At 42.2% G+C, this 16,943-nt stretch overlaps 1 protein-coding gene across 1 annotated transcript in view; it reads left to right on the plus strand.

Moving 5' to 3' along the window:
• Positions 1 to 81: 81 nt before the first annotated feature.
• TGFB2 (transforming growth factor beta 2) overlaps positions 82 to 16,943 on the plus strand; it is a 63,569-nt gene continuing 46,707 nt past the window's right edge. Inside the window, exon 1 of the mRNA XM_010174085.1 lies at positions 82 to 426. Coding sequence (XP_010172387.1) covers positions 84 to 426 — 343 coding nt within the window. The 5' untranslated portion in view covers positions 82 to 83. The remainder of the gene's footprint in view (positions 427 to 16,943) is intronic.

A 16,943-nucleotide genomic window follows, 5' to 3' on the forward strand; every position in this document is an offset into this window, starting at 1 on the left:
TTTTTTTTTTTTTTTTTTTATATTTTCCTTTTTTTTTTTTTTTTTTTTTTTGGGGGGGGGGGCGCTGTATTTAAACACTTAAAATGCACTGCTATCTCCTGAGCGTGTTTCTCACCGTGGATCTGGCCACCGTGGCTTTCAGCCTGTCTACCTGCAGCACCCTCGACATGGATCAGTTTATGCGCAAGAGGATCGAGGCGATCCGGGGGCAGATCTTGAGCAAACTGAAGCTCACCAGCCCCCCGGACGAGTACCCCGAGCCCGAGGAGGTGCCCCCGGAGGTCATTTCCATCTACAACAGCACCAGGGACCTGCTGCAAGAGAAAGCCAACCACAGAGCTGCCACTTGCGAAAGGGAGAGGAGCGACGAGGAGTATTATGCCAAAGAAGTTTACAAAATAGACATGCAGCCTTTTTACCCCGAAAGTAAGTCCTCTGTGTTTGTGCGTGTGTGTGTAATTTTGCCCCTGAGGCTTGGCATTGCCTGGCACCTTCAAATACCAGCCCCGTGCATCATAATCTGTCTTCTGTGCCCGGTTTGCTCTCAGCATCTCTTAGGTGGTGGCTTCTAAGGTTTCATTTAGGTGGCGGGGTATACATGTGCCTGGGGTGGGTGGCTGTCCCCCCAGACCCGAGAGGTTTTGGATTCCCTTTGGAGTCTCCCAGGAGTCCTTAAAGGTGCCTCGGCTTTCCACCACCATGTACCTGACAAAGCTTTCCCCCCGCCCAGGATCCCGCTCCCTCCCCAGCACTGGGGTTAACACCCCGCAGCCCTGTTTGCAGCCTCCAAAAAGAGCCAATATCTTTCCACTGCTGTTGTTTCCCTTGGAGTGTCTGGATCGGGCAGGTTTTCATCTCTCCATAACTGAAAAGAAAAGGAGGTCTTTAAAGAGAAAAAAAAAGCCACCGGCTCCTCTTCTGTCTGCGCCCCTCCAGAACATGGTCCCGCAGACCGACCGCTATTCAGATTGGTGCTCAGAGAGGACAGAGGCATAGGCATCCTCCCTCCTCTTCCCACTTTAACTAGCCTCCCATTTCAGTTCATGGGCGCTTTCATTTCAGGTACAGCAAAAGTTTTCCCTTCTGGGTAGCCTCGGTTCTTGGAACCTGTCTCAGCCCGTCTGCCTTTTGGTGTTTATAACAACCTTCTGGTGATCCATGCCACGTTTTCCACCAAAAAAAAAAAACCCCAAAAAACCAAACCAAACAAAGAACCTCTGTGCTGACCAAATCCACTTATAATGATTAATAATCATAACGACGTGCCTTTTTGTTTTGCTAGTGAAGTTTAAGTGTATAGAAAAAAAAAAAGAAAAAGCACCACACTCCCTTAAAAGAATCTAGATCATCATCATACCGAGGAAAGTGAAATACCAGAAGCAGAAAATAACTTCACCATTCGCGTGTCCAAAACCTAGTCCCTACTCTTTTCATTTAGCTCTCTTTTCTCTCTTCCCTCCCCCGCCACTTGATGCCCTATATACTTTGCTGTCTGTTTTTGAAAAGCACATACCTCTTGCTTAAATAGATAATGCAGCCATCTTGGTAACTTTATCTGAGAGTTTCTAATTGCATTTCCCCCTTGTTTATTTTTAGTTTAGCAAGTTGTAGCTTTGGGGCTTGCTCTGTCTTGCATGTGATAGTCCCAGGATGCCAGCCAAGGTGTCTGAACCCCACGCTTGGTGCAGCTGCCTCCCTTTCTTCCTTTATTCTTAAATGACAGCATCAGGTACAGGACATCCTGGCAGTCAGAGCTATTTTATTATTGTAATTATGGCACCATCCATAATAGCCATGATAAATACACTCCACCCCTTGTTACCCTCAGGGAAGAAATGCTTTTCTTAAAAAAAAAAAAAAAAAAAAAAAAGGGCATTTTGGAGCCAAGTGGGTATGAGCAGAGAAGTTCAGTATAATTCATAGCCATAGTGAGAACACAGAAATCATGCCTGTTTTCCATGTTGATATACTGCAGTATTTTGCTGGTGGTTTTGGTGGAAGTCAGCACTTTGTTTTGAGACCTATCGGATCGTGCCCTGAGCAGAGGAGTGCGCACCTATGGGCAAAGGTTAGGAAGACCGATAGCAGTGCCTCAGCTTGTGGAGTTGACCCTGTAACAGAGAGTCTGAGAACTGTAAAATGCATCCATCCTGAGCACATCTGTCCTTTTTCCTTGCATGAGCAAACTACAAAGAACCGATAGTCCAAAATGTAGCCACGTACTCTCCAGAAAATTAAAATATCTGCGGTGTGTGACTTGGATGGTGTTGACAAAAGAGGATCTATTTTTAAAATGTTGTCAGAGGCCAGATTTGTACTGAAGTATCACTAGAGGTTTTGGAAGAGCAAAGGAGATTGCAGGTATCTACCAACAGAGTGCATCAGACGTTTGGGATCGGAGGGCCAGTTAGCAGCGCGTCCAGTACTACTGTGCAAGGGCTGTCGCTAACATCAGAGTAAGTAGGTTAACTGTTTTTCCACTGCTCTCTAGTTATGCTGGATGGAGCGTACCTTTCCAAAAAAGACAGAAGGGAAGAAACTGCTCCACCATATTTTAAAGGAAGAAATTGAAAGCGCAGCTCTGGCAGCTGCGGCTGCTTTCTCCTAGACATCTCGGAGTGAATTTTTTTAACTCTACAGTTTCTGCTGCATCAGAGTGAAGCAGTAGGGAGAAGGAGATCGGTGTGAACGCACTGGAGGTCAAAAGCTGCTGGAAGGAAGGCATGGGAAAGATCAGTGGTTCAGTTTTTACCACAAGTTGTTAGCATTCAGTAACTGACTACAACCCAAGTATTACAAATATGCTCTAATTATACTCATAGTCAGCAATATATCACTACAGATCGCTGATAGGTCTTTGTGGAGCATTTTGTAAAGTTCAGACTAAATATTTTTAGCAATGAGGAGATTTAAAAGGAAAACTATAAGAGATATTGTATATACCCTAAGGCATATTTTGTCTTAAATATTATCCTTGGCCAACTGTACTGTATAAATACAGTAAATATGAATAGAACTGGCAAGATGCCTGGGATGAATTTTAGTCAAGAAGGTATTTATGGGATATAAATAATACTGTGTCAACATTTAAAGAAGGGATCTGATTAGTTTTGAATTTATTCATATTAATCTTTTCACATGCTGTTAGTTTAAGGCTCAAAGTAAAGTTATGCTAAGGTTTACTGATAATTTGCACTGAGGAAGTAAGGGGCATCTGGCATCTGGCTTGACAGTCCACTTGAGGTTAAAGACACATCTCATCAGAATATATGTGGAAATTCAGCGAGTTGGAGACTGCTGGACCCAAAAACAACAGATGCGAAAAGTAGTGGTGAAAAAAAATACTACAAAGGTATTTGGAAAAACCCAAAAGCTTTTGACTGTGAAGGATGCCTGCCTGTATTGTGCTCGCGACAGCACAGATTTGATAGTGCAAGTTTGAATCTCTTCTAAGTCCAGTTGACAGTCAGGAGTCAAGTTGTTCTACAGAGCGGTTTAAAGAGGGAGGTGGGATATGGAAACAGAGCACAACACGAGAGAGAGCTCTTGTAAACTTTGTGCCTAGGCAGAGTTACCCAAGTAGATGCTTGATACCAATTTATGTGAAAAATAAATTGGTATCAAGCATCTAATAATAAACGTTAGAAGTTTATCAGTTCTACATTGGTTATCTAGGGTCTGATACTTGAGCTAATTGCTGATTTGAGGCTGAGTGATTATCACCATTGCACTGATTAATAAACAGAAATGTAATGCCAGCACAGTTATGTATTGCAAATCATGGTACTAACACATACCTGGGATACTTGAGAAAGACAACCAACATGCGTATGCCGGGGCTGGGGCCTGATTCTTGTCATCTTCATGGCAGTTTTTATCTGAGTCAATGAGCCGGTCAGTACTGATGGCTTCAGGCTAATGTCGATACATTTTTAAGTTTTCTGGATACTTGGAGATAGGTCTGTAAGTACTCAGTAGCCTAAGAAATCACAGTTCTTCTGGGTTTCGTCCTGGTTTTGCATGGATTTTAAACTACTTTATTATGAAGGAACCTCCATGGGTTCCAGCCTGCACTGGGTGGTAGGATTAGTCTTCTCAGAAGCTCTGTACTATGAATATTGCTTTACATAGACTGTCGTTCTGCTGAATATTTGCCTCATGAAAGACAACATTATAAACCGGCTGGGCACAATGACATGCTTCTACTTTATCAACAAGGACTCGATTTACCAGCAATTATACGTATGTGGGCTCCTTGTCTTCAGGGTACCAGAATTACTCGTGCAGGAGCTGCCGTGCTCCACGTCTGCCGACACTGCATCATTACCACGATGTTAACAGCTACGGCTGCGCGCCTCGCGTGTGTTTGCATTTAGCAGAACACAGAACTTAATCTTTCAGGATTTCCTATGTTGTTAATGATATGGAAACGGTCTCAGAAGGAATACCTTGTTTTAAAACCTTCTAGCTATGCTTGCCCTGTGGTCGTGCTCTGGAGCACCTCTTGTAGGAGGTGTTTGCTGGGCTTACTGTCTGGTTTGGAGAGGGGACCTGAAGCAATGTGAAAGCTTTCCTGAGGATAGATGTGGGAGGAGCAGTTCCTTGCTCCTTGTTCATGAATGGCACTTAGTGCAGTCTTCCTAAGTGGGGATGAAAAAAACCAGGAAATTGCAAATTTCTTTGAAAAGGGACAGCGTAATTTTCTGGACAATAGTCCTCTACATACTAAGAGGGATAATAAAATAAAATGCTTTGGTGCACTAACCTAGGGCAGCTGTAATCAGAGAGCTGTCTTCTTCCACTCCCACTCATATAGAGCAGATGGTGGGGTGCACCATGTGTTTCCTGCCTGCCTTTTGAATGACCAGCAACTTGCTGTAAGCAGGGCACCAAGCTGGGAGAGAGTGAGGTCCACAAGCTGGTCTGGCATGGTATGTAGTTCCTGTGTTTCTTCCAGAGGATGAAGCCTACAGAAAAGCAAAACACCCATGACCTCTCTCTTTAGTGCTGCAAGGTCTTGTCTTCTGCTCATAGCTGGAGATGTGTGGACCATGCCCAGAGCTCATGTCACTCTTGCTGGCTCCACTTAATTGCAGGACTGGGTGTGAGTAGGTGATTGTGCGAAAAAAACAGAGCTTCATCTTCATTAGCTGTTAGTTTTAGCCTTGCTCATCCTTGGTGCGCTGCGTGAGAACAGGAGCGGTCATCAGGATGGCTGGGTTACATTGAAGTTACTACTTCCAGCGTTTTGCTGTCAGTTTGAGATTCCTGCCTGTGCCAGAGCTGAGCAAAAAGATGAATGAGAGAGAACTCCTGGCTATCGTCCTCAGTGAGCTTCTTCAGCATGATTCTGAAACACGCGCAGAGCTTCATACACATGAATGGATTCATTAACATTAAGGCTCCGTGTATGCCTAATTAGCTTCCTGAATTGAGGCCCGGTTTATGGTGCATTTGCAGGGATGAGCAAAGACAGACAGTTCAGATCCCTCTTGCTGAGTTGAAATCTGTCATTTGGGCATTGGAGCCCAGTGAGAAGGAAATGCTTTACAGGATTTTTCAGGGAGAAAAGAAGAGGCCCTTCAGTACTCCCGTGATCCTGAAGAAGGCTGACCCTTCTCTTGCCTTTGCAGTCTCTGTGCTAGACTGCTCCTGTATTATAGATAAAGAGAGGAACCCCAGGGTATGGTGACAAAACAAGTCATGAGTGAAGACACAGAAATGTTTCTGTTCCTGTTGTGAAACCACATGCTGCATTTTTTCAAGCAGGCAGTTTTTAGCTCGAGGAAGATGCGCTCCCCAGGTATTATTTAATGTAATACTGTGTTACGGATGTATCTGCTGATTTGCTTACACTAAAAAGTTTGGTTTGGTTTGTTGTTCAGGGAAAGTTTGCATGCTGCTTTCAACCACACACAGGCTGTTGTTTGTTTCCCTTTCAGTCTGTGTTGTGAACTAGTAGGTGTCTAGCGCCAGCATCACTGTCAGTTGGCTTCCTGTAGTATTCCATCTGAAGCAGCTATACTTCTTAAAACAGCTCCCTCACTCTTGCCCTTGCTGCTGTTAAGTGATTGCAGCCAGGCGCCCAACTGTACAAGACATACAGCTGCAAGGTGTAGAGGAGAAACTCAAGGATTTCTCTGTGACAAGAGGATGGGGAGTTGAAAAAAAAACTTAGTGTGAAGGGTTGTGTTTTATCTCCTTCCAGTGTGACCAGTTGTTTTTGAATTTATGAATGACTCATGAGCCTGTTTAGTACTGTTGTTCTCTTAGCTCAAATGGCACAGGATCAGCCCTGGAGAAATGAAGTGCTAGACCTGGCTTCATTAGACCTGTCTGGTGAGCAGGTTTTTACATGTTTTTGGTGCTATGCAAGTTGGTCCGGAGTAGAAGAGTTGCCTCTTCAGGTAGCATAGCATTCTCTAAACCAGCTGGGTTTTCCAACGGGAAAGCTCCTGGCTCCTTGCAGAGGAAGTCAGGTGGGATGAATTTGGGCAGCAGTGCAGAGAGACTGCTCATTCACTGTGGAAAGAGAGGCTCCGCTGAAATACATCTTATGTTGCTCTTTGGGTTCTCTGGCATCCATGTTTGGTTTCTAGGAGATGCTAGACCTCACAGTCATCCCTGCAGCAAATTTATGTCTGAGAGCGTGGAGAAGATCTTCAGAACATCTCTCCCTCATTCAGGATTTAATTTGGACAATGAGCTAGTGTTCCTTTTTATTTCATGTGTGATGCTCATTGACATATTCAGGTTCTTTGTTGTAGAGCTGAGCTTTTTCCCACTGAAACCCCCGCAGGGCAGGAGCCTCTTTTTATTGCTGCATAAGACCTAGCACAATGTGATGCTGACTTCAGGTTATTATAGATAACTGTATAAAGTATAAATGATAAGTTGCCCTTCTAGCTGATCCTGTTTTGATCTGGAGGTTGGACTAGGTGTCTCTTCCAGCATTAATTAACCTGTGATCCTTGTAATGCTACATTTTAATACAAGAAAAAAAGTGCATTGTGTTTCAAGTTCTGTAAGGTGGTCTTGATTCAAGCATCACCAAATTTCTAAAGATGTGTTATTTTCTGTCAGTCTTGGATTTGTCCCTCTGTTGTAGCTTTCTTGCACTGAAATGTTCCCGTTCTTCTCTCACTCTGCACCCATGGTTCTTTTACTTTTCTTGTGTGAATATTGCTTTTCAAACAAGCATGGTAAATTGCATGAAAATAGACTACTCTATTACTCTTTAGCAAAAGCTGTGGCATCGTTTTAGGTGAACTGAGAGGGGAAAAAGGGAAATGTTGTGATACCCCCACCATATCTAACCCACGCTGTGCTGACAAATACTGCATCTGTCTTGACAGGTGAGTTCACAAATAACCATTCATTCGTAACCTGGAGCTGCTGTAAGACTCTTACGGGGTTGCTTAATCTGACAGTTGTGCATTTGAGCAAAGACTTTAAAGAAAAGACTTTGCAGAATGACCATAAGTTCAGTCTGACTTTCTGAAAACTAAGAGGGAGGTCTTGCATGAAAGAGGATACTGTACTAAAGTATATGTGTGCATGCGTGCACACATGCGCGTGCGTATATTTAAGAGCAGTAAAACATCTGTTGTTGCCAAAGCCCAAATTGGAATGTTCTGGGAAAGATAATTTAATTTTTAGCTTCTGGATTCATTTCAGTGATGGTAATTTCAACACTTCCTGGGGAGAGTCTATCAGTGGTTATGTGCATCAAATGCAGCAGTAAATCTATCATTCTTTCCATTTCAGTTTTTCAGGCTTACAACTTCGTTACTTTTCCCTGTTTGGCTGGTGTTAGTATCCAGTGTTTTCCCTGGCTTCATCTATTTTAAACCTCTGCCTTGAATTTTAAAAGGCGATCTAAGCCTGTTGAAGTTCTTTCTCTCGCTTGTATTTGTTTACACATAGCATTTGCAATTCAGCAGCTGGCTCAGCTGAAATAGTGATGGCAACTTATCTTTACCATAGTGATGATGGAAAGATAGGAATCTGAACATGTTGGTGTTCATTCCTTGGGTTGGAAAAAAGAGACAACCCACAAAAAACCCCAACCCTGTGGGTGGACTTTGTACTCAGGAGGCTGAAAAACTAGTAGATCTTAACAGCACTAACTCTTTTGAAGTGGTCAAAGAGTACCTGGCAATCCCATACTTGATGAAGGCTTCTGTGCAATAATACTTACTAGTCCTAAGCCCACAGTTGTGTTTACAGATGATCTCCAGTACCCCAAATTGAACAGAGAGTAGTCCTTGCTTATTTGAGTGGGCATTGTCCAATATGTATAAAATCTGCTTTGGGCAATCAATCATAAAGATTTTCTCTAGGACTACCAAGAAGTATGCTAGGAAGAAGAACACCTGTAGAACTTTCCGTCTTCCAAATGACATGTAAAAATGATGCAGCAAATTTACCCTCTTCAGTTGCAACGATGGGTTGAAATAATGGCAGAAGTGGCTGGCAGGCATGGGGTCTAGCATTCACCAGAGTCTATGGCAGACTGCTGCTCCTTCTTCCACCTCTGCTTGGTCTCAGAATGGGCCAGGTTAGCAAAGCTGAGAGACGTGTCTGCTACCCCATGAATGTGACAATGGACAGGCAGCTCTACCCTTTGCATTGCAGTTCCTGGCCCTCGTACTTTGAGGGTTTTTAAGCAGGAATTGAACCAGTTGACTGGATAATACTGAAACAGAGCACTTAATGAATACCTAGTAAGCAAAATTGGTGGATACCAGAAGTTAGGTCCACTGACATGTGCAGTACTGGCAGTTAATTTCTTCATCCAGATGCCTACAGGGGCTTTAGGGGGTGTTTACCCTCAGAGAAGGTTGAGTGATATATTGTGTTCTCCAACATGACAGGGCATTTTAAACTGCCTGGAGATGTGTTGGATCCATGCAGATCCTTGGTGTTCTCATTCTCGCCCAATCTCTGAGAAATCCAGCCCAGTTTTCTTGGCTGTTGTAGTTGGCTCTGGGCCTCACTGGCAGAGCAAGGACTGTGTATGTCTTGTGCCAATCACTGCTCTGTACTCAAATTTTTCCTGATGCACGCTTTGGAAGTGAAGTAGCCACATTTCAACATTGAGGTATGTTGAAAGATGTCTCTTAGTTTCATGTGGTGCTTGTTGCCTGTTTACCTAGCATATAATGGCAGGCTATTGTAGTAGACATATACACATCCATCTTTAGGTTTGTGAGTGAGGAACAAGCTCCAGCTTTCTTGAAAATAAATCTGCTGTTCTCATCTGGTGGTGTGATAGGAGCTGAGAGGCTCCTTGCCAGGATATACAGTTCGGAAAGCAAAGAAGTTAAGTGAGCAGCTTCATCCCAGTTAGGATGGACTTGGAACAGATTGTTGAGGGTCTGAGCTTTCTCTCCCTTTCTGAATCTGGTTTCCCCCATCCCAGCTTTCATTTCTTCTTGATACTAGGAGCCATGTACTTGGAAATTTCACATTCCTTTTGCTAATCAGGGAAAATAAGAGCCCCAAAAGGATCTAGAAAAAGAGATCTTTATAAAGGTGTCCAGAGACTGAGTTACAACAATATCATGTGTCTGAAGCTTACCTCCTTCCAAGTTAGAGTCCTATTATTTACCCACTTTATTGGGAGACTTAATTTTCTCTGGCTGGAAGTGTATTTGTTGAGGTAGAGTCTGGAAAGGAATCTGCCTCATGCACACTTGCCACAAGGCCAGCTATATATGTGATACAGTCAAACCTTTCCGTTTTTCTGCCTTTTGAGAGTATGTTCCCCGGATTAAGGGCCCTGGTCCAAAGCCTGCTGAAAACACTGGAAGTCTTTCCATTGACTGCAAAAGTCTTTGGATCAGGTATTAAGTGCCATTCCTTTGTTTCAGGAGTGGCCACATCTTCAAGATGTATCGGGATGTATTGCTGTGATGTGGTGCTTTCCCTTTTTTTGAGTTGTCACTGGAGATGTTCTTCTGCATAAGGCTTTGCAAAAAAAAAAAAAAAAAAAAAAAAAGGAATCACTTTTAAAAATAAACACCTTAGTAGCTTATTGATAAAACCATTTGATGGCAGATGTCATCTGGGAACAGCATATGGCAGCAATATGGCAAGAACTGCAGAATGCAGAGAAGGAGGCATGAGTTCATGTCCTGTACTTCTTAGGTATTCCAGACCTCCCCCTGTCTTAAATAAATGACCATCTGACTGCAAAGGTCTTGGCAAATAAACATGCCATAATATATCTCTATCATCCTCCCTACAGTGAGTTTTTGTCTAGAAGCTCATTGCTCCACATCCAGAGGCTTCTTATAAACACGTGCAGAATCAGACCTCAGCACCCAGAGCAGGGAAGAATCTTAAAGGCTCTGAATAAGAATGTGGCAAATCCCTGTGCAGTGGACTGTAAAGAAGGGTCAGGGCTAAGCCAACAAGGTGTTTTTATGTTGTCCGTAAAATCTTAAAAGTTGGTTCTGAGTAGAGCTGGAGCTGAGAGAACAATTTCTGAAAGTCGATTTTCTGCATGATATATGCTGAGTTTACAAGCTGGAGAGCCAAGTAGTTTGGGAGCAGGAGCTGTGCTTATAGCATGAAGGTACATGTGGTTTTACATAAAGCCTCTCTGACTTGATGTGTCTCAAAGTGGCTCACGAAATAATGAGTTAACTTTTGAGGTACATTTTTTGCATGGATGAAAAGTTGGAGCAGTTTGAGTCAGTAAAACCACTCCAGATTTTTCCTTGTGCTGTTGAAACTGGAGTCTGTGCAGTGATTGTTTAGGCAAGCAGAACATTCATTGTGGCTGGGGTTTTAAGCAGCACCTAAAGGAGTGGTGCCTTTGTAGCCTTTGAGAATCCCAGCTTTTTATTCAGATGAAGCCTGAGTCAGATAGATCTGCTTCGCTGATTAGGAATGTCCTGCATGCTATTTTGTATCATGTTTGTACTACTGCTGTATACTTTTAAAAGCCTGGGAGGTCTCAACGTCCACCTCTGGTTGTTGGGGTTTTGTTTGTTTTTTAAAAAAAAGAAGAGAAAAGAGCTTGGTTTATATTGTATCTGTGTGGTACTTCCTATGTCCTGTTGGGCTGGGATTTGATCCCAAGACTTTTGATGCAGGATATGAAACTGAAGGGCTTGGTTCTTGTTTAATCTAAGGCAATATTGCAGTGTTACAGAGTATGAAGTGCCTTGATGTAACAACAACCAAACCTGCAAGCGGGTGTCTGATTGAACATGAATGTTGCCTTACAACTGAAGGAAATACTAACTTCAGCAGGGATGAGATGTTCTTCTCAGGCTATAGTGTTCCAGGTCTGTTCATGCTCATAGCTAATGTCTAATTGATACTGTACTTTAGAAAGGACAAGACTGATGTTACTCTAGGAGATTTTGATTTATGGTAGAATGAACACTTACAGATTAAGAAAGCTGGAAGCTATCATTTTGGTCTTCTGATCTCCCTACCTTCATTGTCCAGGCCATTGAGTTTTGCTAAGTTAATTCGGTTTTGATTACATTCACTAGAAACAAGCATCTTTGTGTTTTAAGTTGTTTAGCTTCATGTTCTAGCATTTGAATGTGGTTTAGACCTTCACTTGCTATCTTGAAGACCCATTATCAAATTTGTGGGCATTGTGTAGGCACCCACAGCAGAAGGAAGTTTTGCAGACAGGAACTGATCTGACTGAGAGCACGCTGACGTGGCTGCTGGAAGACCCTGCAACGAGGCAGCCAGGATCTCAGCATGGGCTGCTTTACCTGACTTTGAGCATGTTTCAGATCCATAGACTGTGATCAAACCACAGCTCTTTCAAGTTTAATATGCTGTGCTCCTTGAGATACTCCCTAGCTTTTTCATTTATTCTCACATTTCCCTCTGAAACTCCTCTGCTTTATTCATATACTACTGAGATTGTGGACAACAATATTGGACTCAGTATTTCAACAGTGACTGTGCTGTTATCAAGTACATGCGTGCTGCAGACCCTGCTCCAATTCAGTATTACGCAGTTTATGCAGCTAATTTCGGCTGTAGTTTTGCCAGGACCTCTACAAGGAGAAGTAAAAATTCATACTTGGGTAATTATCCACCAGGGTGTCCTGTTTCCCCCGCCACCAAGTCCTTTTCAGAGGTGCTGACTCTCAGGATGGAGTTCCCTACCTGTAAGTATGGTCTAGTTTCTCCATCCTAGAGTTGTATTTTCATATTGATTCTACTGACCACCTACTGACATTTACATCTTCATAATTCAAGATTCAAGTCACTGTATTCGTGATGCATCTTCATTATTTGTCACATCCATATCACTATTTCATCTGCAGTTGGTTAATAATGGTTTAATTTCCTTCCAGGTGATGGATAAAAATATTAGATAGTAGAGTACAGTAAAATGAGCCTTATGGAACCTTGTTATAAGCTTGTCTCTCTGTAACAGTTTCCTGTCTACCATTGTATTTTGAGTTGCATAAAAACACAAGGCTTTGGTTCATTTAGTGCCTGGCCATGCTGGTGTCCTGTTGTTCCTGTTTCCTAATGAAATCATTGTGTAGCATCAGTTTAAATATCTTGCAGCTACCCAAGTACATTATATTAAAACAGTTATCTTACCAACAGGACAACCATTCTCACTCACCAAGATCCTGTACCAGTGGGATCTGTTTTTCTTGAGCTGATGTTGGTTATACTCCCTTAGTTCCTCTCAGCTGATTCTCATTCTTGCACTTTGCATATTTTTTCTGCGATCAATATAAGGCTGACAATATATGTGAGACAGCATGGGTTGCCCTGTTATATTAGCAAATATGTTCTGCCTCAAGCCCTTAAGATATTTTCCAGTGCTTGGGATTTATTGAAAGCCTGTTTTAATCATTTAGATAGTTCCTTGGACAGTTCTTTAAAAAGTTATCTGGTCTTGCTTGCTTTACGATGCCCGATTGTAGCAGCTATTGTTTTAAGACCTTCTGAGTTGATGCTGGAATATAAGAAAATAACTATCTTTTCATCTTATGATTGCCTGGCTTTTTTATCTACAGAAGTTTATTTCATGTTTCTGTATTATTATTTCAACAGTATTTATCTTGTAATGGATGAAAATCACTGGTAAGCTTCCTTAGTACTTAAGTAAATCTCATCTCTAAGTTTCTTGGCCATTAAGCTGGTATGCCCATTTGATTTTTCTCATCTGTTATCTGTGGTTCTTATTTTCTTACGTGTAGTAGTTCTCAGCAGCTATTACTTTTACTTTTGTTTGTAATATATAGTTGCATTTTTAAATTTTGTCTGCTTATGGTTGCATTCGGTTTCTGTCACAGGCAGTTTTCTGACCTGAGTGGTCTTATTTGTTGATTGTGGAACTGTGTCATTTCTACCTGTCCAGCAAACTAAGCGCATGTCCGTTATCTTTTCCAGTTTTCTCTGTAAACATTTCTATCCAATTGATCCAGCTCGTCATTTTATTCGTCTTTGTGTGACTGTCTCCTTCATGATACTAAACCTGAATGTGTGCAATTCTTTGGGACTTCCTGATTTTGTGTAGAACATTAGGTGATCACTTCTACCTAAGCTATGAATCTTTCCTGTCACATCTCAGTTCCACTTTCAAAGTAAACCAGTAAACCATCTGGCTTCTCAAAGGTGCTTAATTGAAGTACAAGGGGCCTAAAAGAAGTTGTCTCTAGAAACCAGCTGATTAGAGAGTTACCATATCTCAGCAGGCACTAGATAAAAAGGTGTGGCCTGACAGAATTGGTTGTCCTTGTGGTGGTGGGAGCAGTGCCACCCACAGCTCCTAACTACAGAGGAGGAAGGAGGCAGTGGTGGGTTATCTAGTGCTTGTACAGTTGGCAGCATTTCCCTCAGAGAAGCAAGGGGCCAGACACTCCAATTGTGAGGTTAGTTCTGTTGCCAGAAACCATAATATTGGAAGGCAAATAATGTTTTTGGGTTTCTTTTCCACATTCAATAGCACAGGACATGGGAGACCTCCAAGTTACTGACTCAGTTGGTGACTCCATGTTGCAAACTAGTTAGTAGAGGTGTTCTTCCTACCCCCAGTGAAAGGTCTGAGCCCTTAACCTGTAAGGAAATTTAACTTGTGTTAAAAATAGTGTAGAGGGCACAATGGATCATAACTCATCCTAGTAACTAGGACTTAGTAAAAGGACCTTGGAATAAGGAATACCTGTACTTCAGTAATAAGAGTTGATACTCTCATTGAGTCCATCCTCTTAACACTAAGCTGGAGCTACCTCTAGCAAGCATCTTCAGGGAACAATCTGGTTTTGACGAGTTAGTTTATAACAGAGAATGACCAGATATTCAACATTAATCTTCTCTCTGATAGCCACGATTTGATAGCATGATTTGGGGCTAGTTGTACATGAAGCTCTGCAGATGAGCTCCTCTAGGCTTTGTTACGCTGTACTGTTTGTTCTGCAATTCCTAATCCTTCCATGTCCATCTCCATAGTAGTGTATAGCCTCAGTAGGCAGCCATGTTTCCCTTGCAGTCCATGAAGCATTTGAGGGATCTTCAGAAGCAAGCTGCTTGGGAGTTTCCTAGCCTAGCTGGGGTGAAAAGTAGAGGAAGGATTTGAAAGCTGAGCCATCTCCACATGGGCAGGCAGGTGTGTGTTTCCTGTATCCAGGCAGCTAGTGGCACTAACTTCTACTATCTGGACAGTCTTCTCTAAGAGAGGTTTACAGTCTTGGTGCTTTTCTGTTCCTGATTTACACTGGACCATTTTAATTGTAATTACTGTTACAAAGCAGGAAAGACTGCACGATTTTAATATAGTTAAAAGCTTTCACTTCCCCCTGTCTCAAATATTCATCTACCATTTAAAGATGTATTGCCTGTGCTTTGAGTCTGTGAATCTTGACACCTCTGCAATGCAAAAAAGCGTATGGTTTTCTTTTGCCTTCCCTTCTCCTTTACACTTTTGCTTCTTGTATAATTCTTTCTTCTTTTTTTTTCCTCCCCAGAGTGAAAGGCTTGGACAATCCAACCTGCTTTTCTTGAAAATTACTTGCTTTCATTTACTTCTCCAGCCAGGGAATAGTTTGGAAAGGCTGTTCTCTGGACCCTTGGCTGAGCAGAAGGCAGCCAGCTGCATTGCTTGCCAGGGGAACAGGAGCGCTTCCTGGCAGAGGTGGGGCGAGAGGAACGGAGCCTGTGCCGTGGGACTCGCTTTCATCTCCTCTACTCTCTGCAAGGCAGTCCTGAAATTTCCTGACTGCTTTTAAATCTTCCAGTTAGAATAGCTGAGCAGTGAGGCCCACTCTTTAAAAAAAAAATTAATAAGGGGAGGACAGAAAAACTTGATCTTATAAATAGAAATAGATTTAAAATACTGATCTGTTCTGGGCAATCCGGCACAAGTTTCTGTGTGTAGGATTTTGAATACCCAGTAAGGGAAGATGGGTGTTCCCAAGTGCCTGGCCACCATCACTATCACCTTGTATGAATCCCTTTTTTATAATTGTTCACATAAGATGATTCTGTTAAGAATATTATCTAGGTCTATTGTATATCCTGTTCCATTATTTTTAGCATATTTAGTGTTGGATGCATGCTGTAATGTTCCAATTCCCTTATAATTTTTTTTTTTCTGTCTTTCTTTTTCAAAGTTATAGGTATGTTTGGATTTGTGAGCTTGGTTTTGGAGCCCTGAGTGTTGCAGAGTACATGAGCCCTATTGCTGAGGTGAAGTGTTAGGTAGGAGGAGTGCTTCAGCATTGCATTCTGGCTTTGGGGACCCGCAGACAGGTTGCTGCCAGCAATACTGCAAATGCTTTGTGAAGTATTCTTTGAAATGAAATTTTACGGGTTTCCTGGTAAAACCTAATTAAACTTAATTCCTTAGTCTTCACTATCGAGGCCTTTATCAGAAATACACGAGTGAGAAGACTTCTCTTCTAAGCCTCCAAGAAGTTTGGAAGCATCTGTCCTCTTTAATGGTTCATCACAGACATGTTTCAGAAGGGGTCTCAATATGAAAATGACTCCTGTAGAGAATGCTTTCTGTTATTTGTCTCCAAGTCTGACATGCCTAAATCCTTCACTGCCTTCTTCCTGAGGCACTTCAGAGATATCTGGAGATGCCATGGATTCTAATGCCACCTTCGTAAGTTATATATTTCTCTGTATGTGGACTGATTCAGCTTTTACCATGAACGTTGAGTGAGGTCAGCAAATGATGAGAGCTCCCTGGTTTGACCTAAAGTCACAACTGACAGAACCACTGCTATGCTTGCATCAACAGTGATGGGAAACTTCAGAGCACTATGAGGCCTTAGAGTCATGATGAAACTTCTCTCACCTTCCCATGCAGTTTTCCAAGGTGGAATAAGCAATTTGTTTGACGTATGAAAGAGGCTTTGTTTTATCTGCTTTATCTGTGAAAGTCTGGCTATGGTGAGATGAGCTTTACAAACTTCCTGCTTGGTTTGTTGCAATTCATGTTCCTCAGGTTGGATGCAAAAATTGCCAGAGCCTGATTTGGCTAAAAGTGGCCAATACCATAAAGAGCAAATATGTTGCGTGTGCTGCGCAAATGGCATTTGCTCCTTCAGAGTCTTTCCAGTAAGAATTCATGTTTCTGACTGGAAGCTGGAAAGCCTGTGAGGAGCTGAGATCCTTCTGCCTTTGAGACTTTGCTAATCTTAAGTAAATACCAAGACACCCATCTTACTTCTAGCGTTACGAAGCAGTGATACTGTTTTTGGGAACTGAGAGCTAAGCAGGTAGGCATGAACACTCTTGGTTCAAGGGCATTGACAGCTATTCTGTGTTGTTTATAATTTTTTCATCACTTTTGACAAGGAACTTTAAACTTTTATTGATGTCACCAAAGAAAGAAAATCTATGAGAAAGCAGTATTGTTCTTCTATGCCGGAAAAATTGAAAAAAAAGAGAGAGAAGTTCACTCTGGATATATTTTTTTTTATTTTTAT

Source organism: Antrostomus carolinensis, unplaced genomic scaffold (assembly GCF_000700745.2).
Source record: "Antrostomus carolinensis isolate BGI_N321 unplaced genomic scaffold, ASM70074v2 scaffold4588, whole genome shotgun sequence".
In the NCBI taxonomy this organism is placed as follows: Eukaryota; Metazoa; Chordata; class Aves; order Caprimulgiformes; family Caprimulgidae; genus Antrostomus; species Antrostomus carolinensis.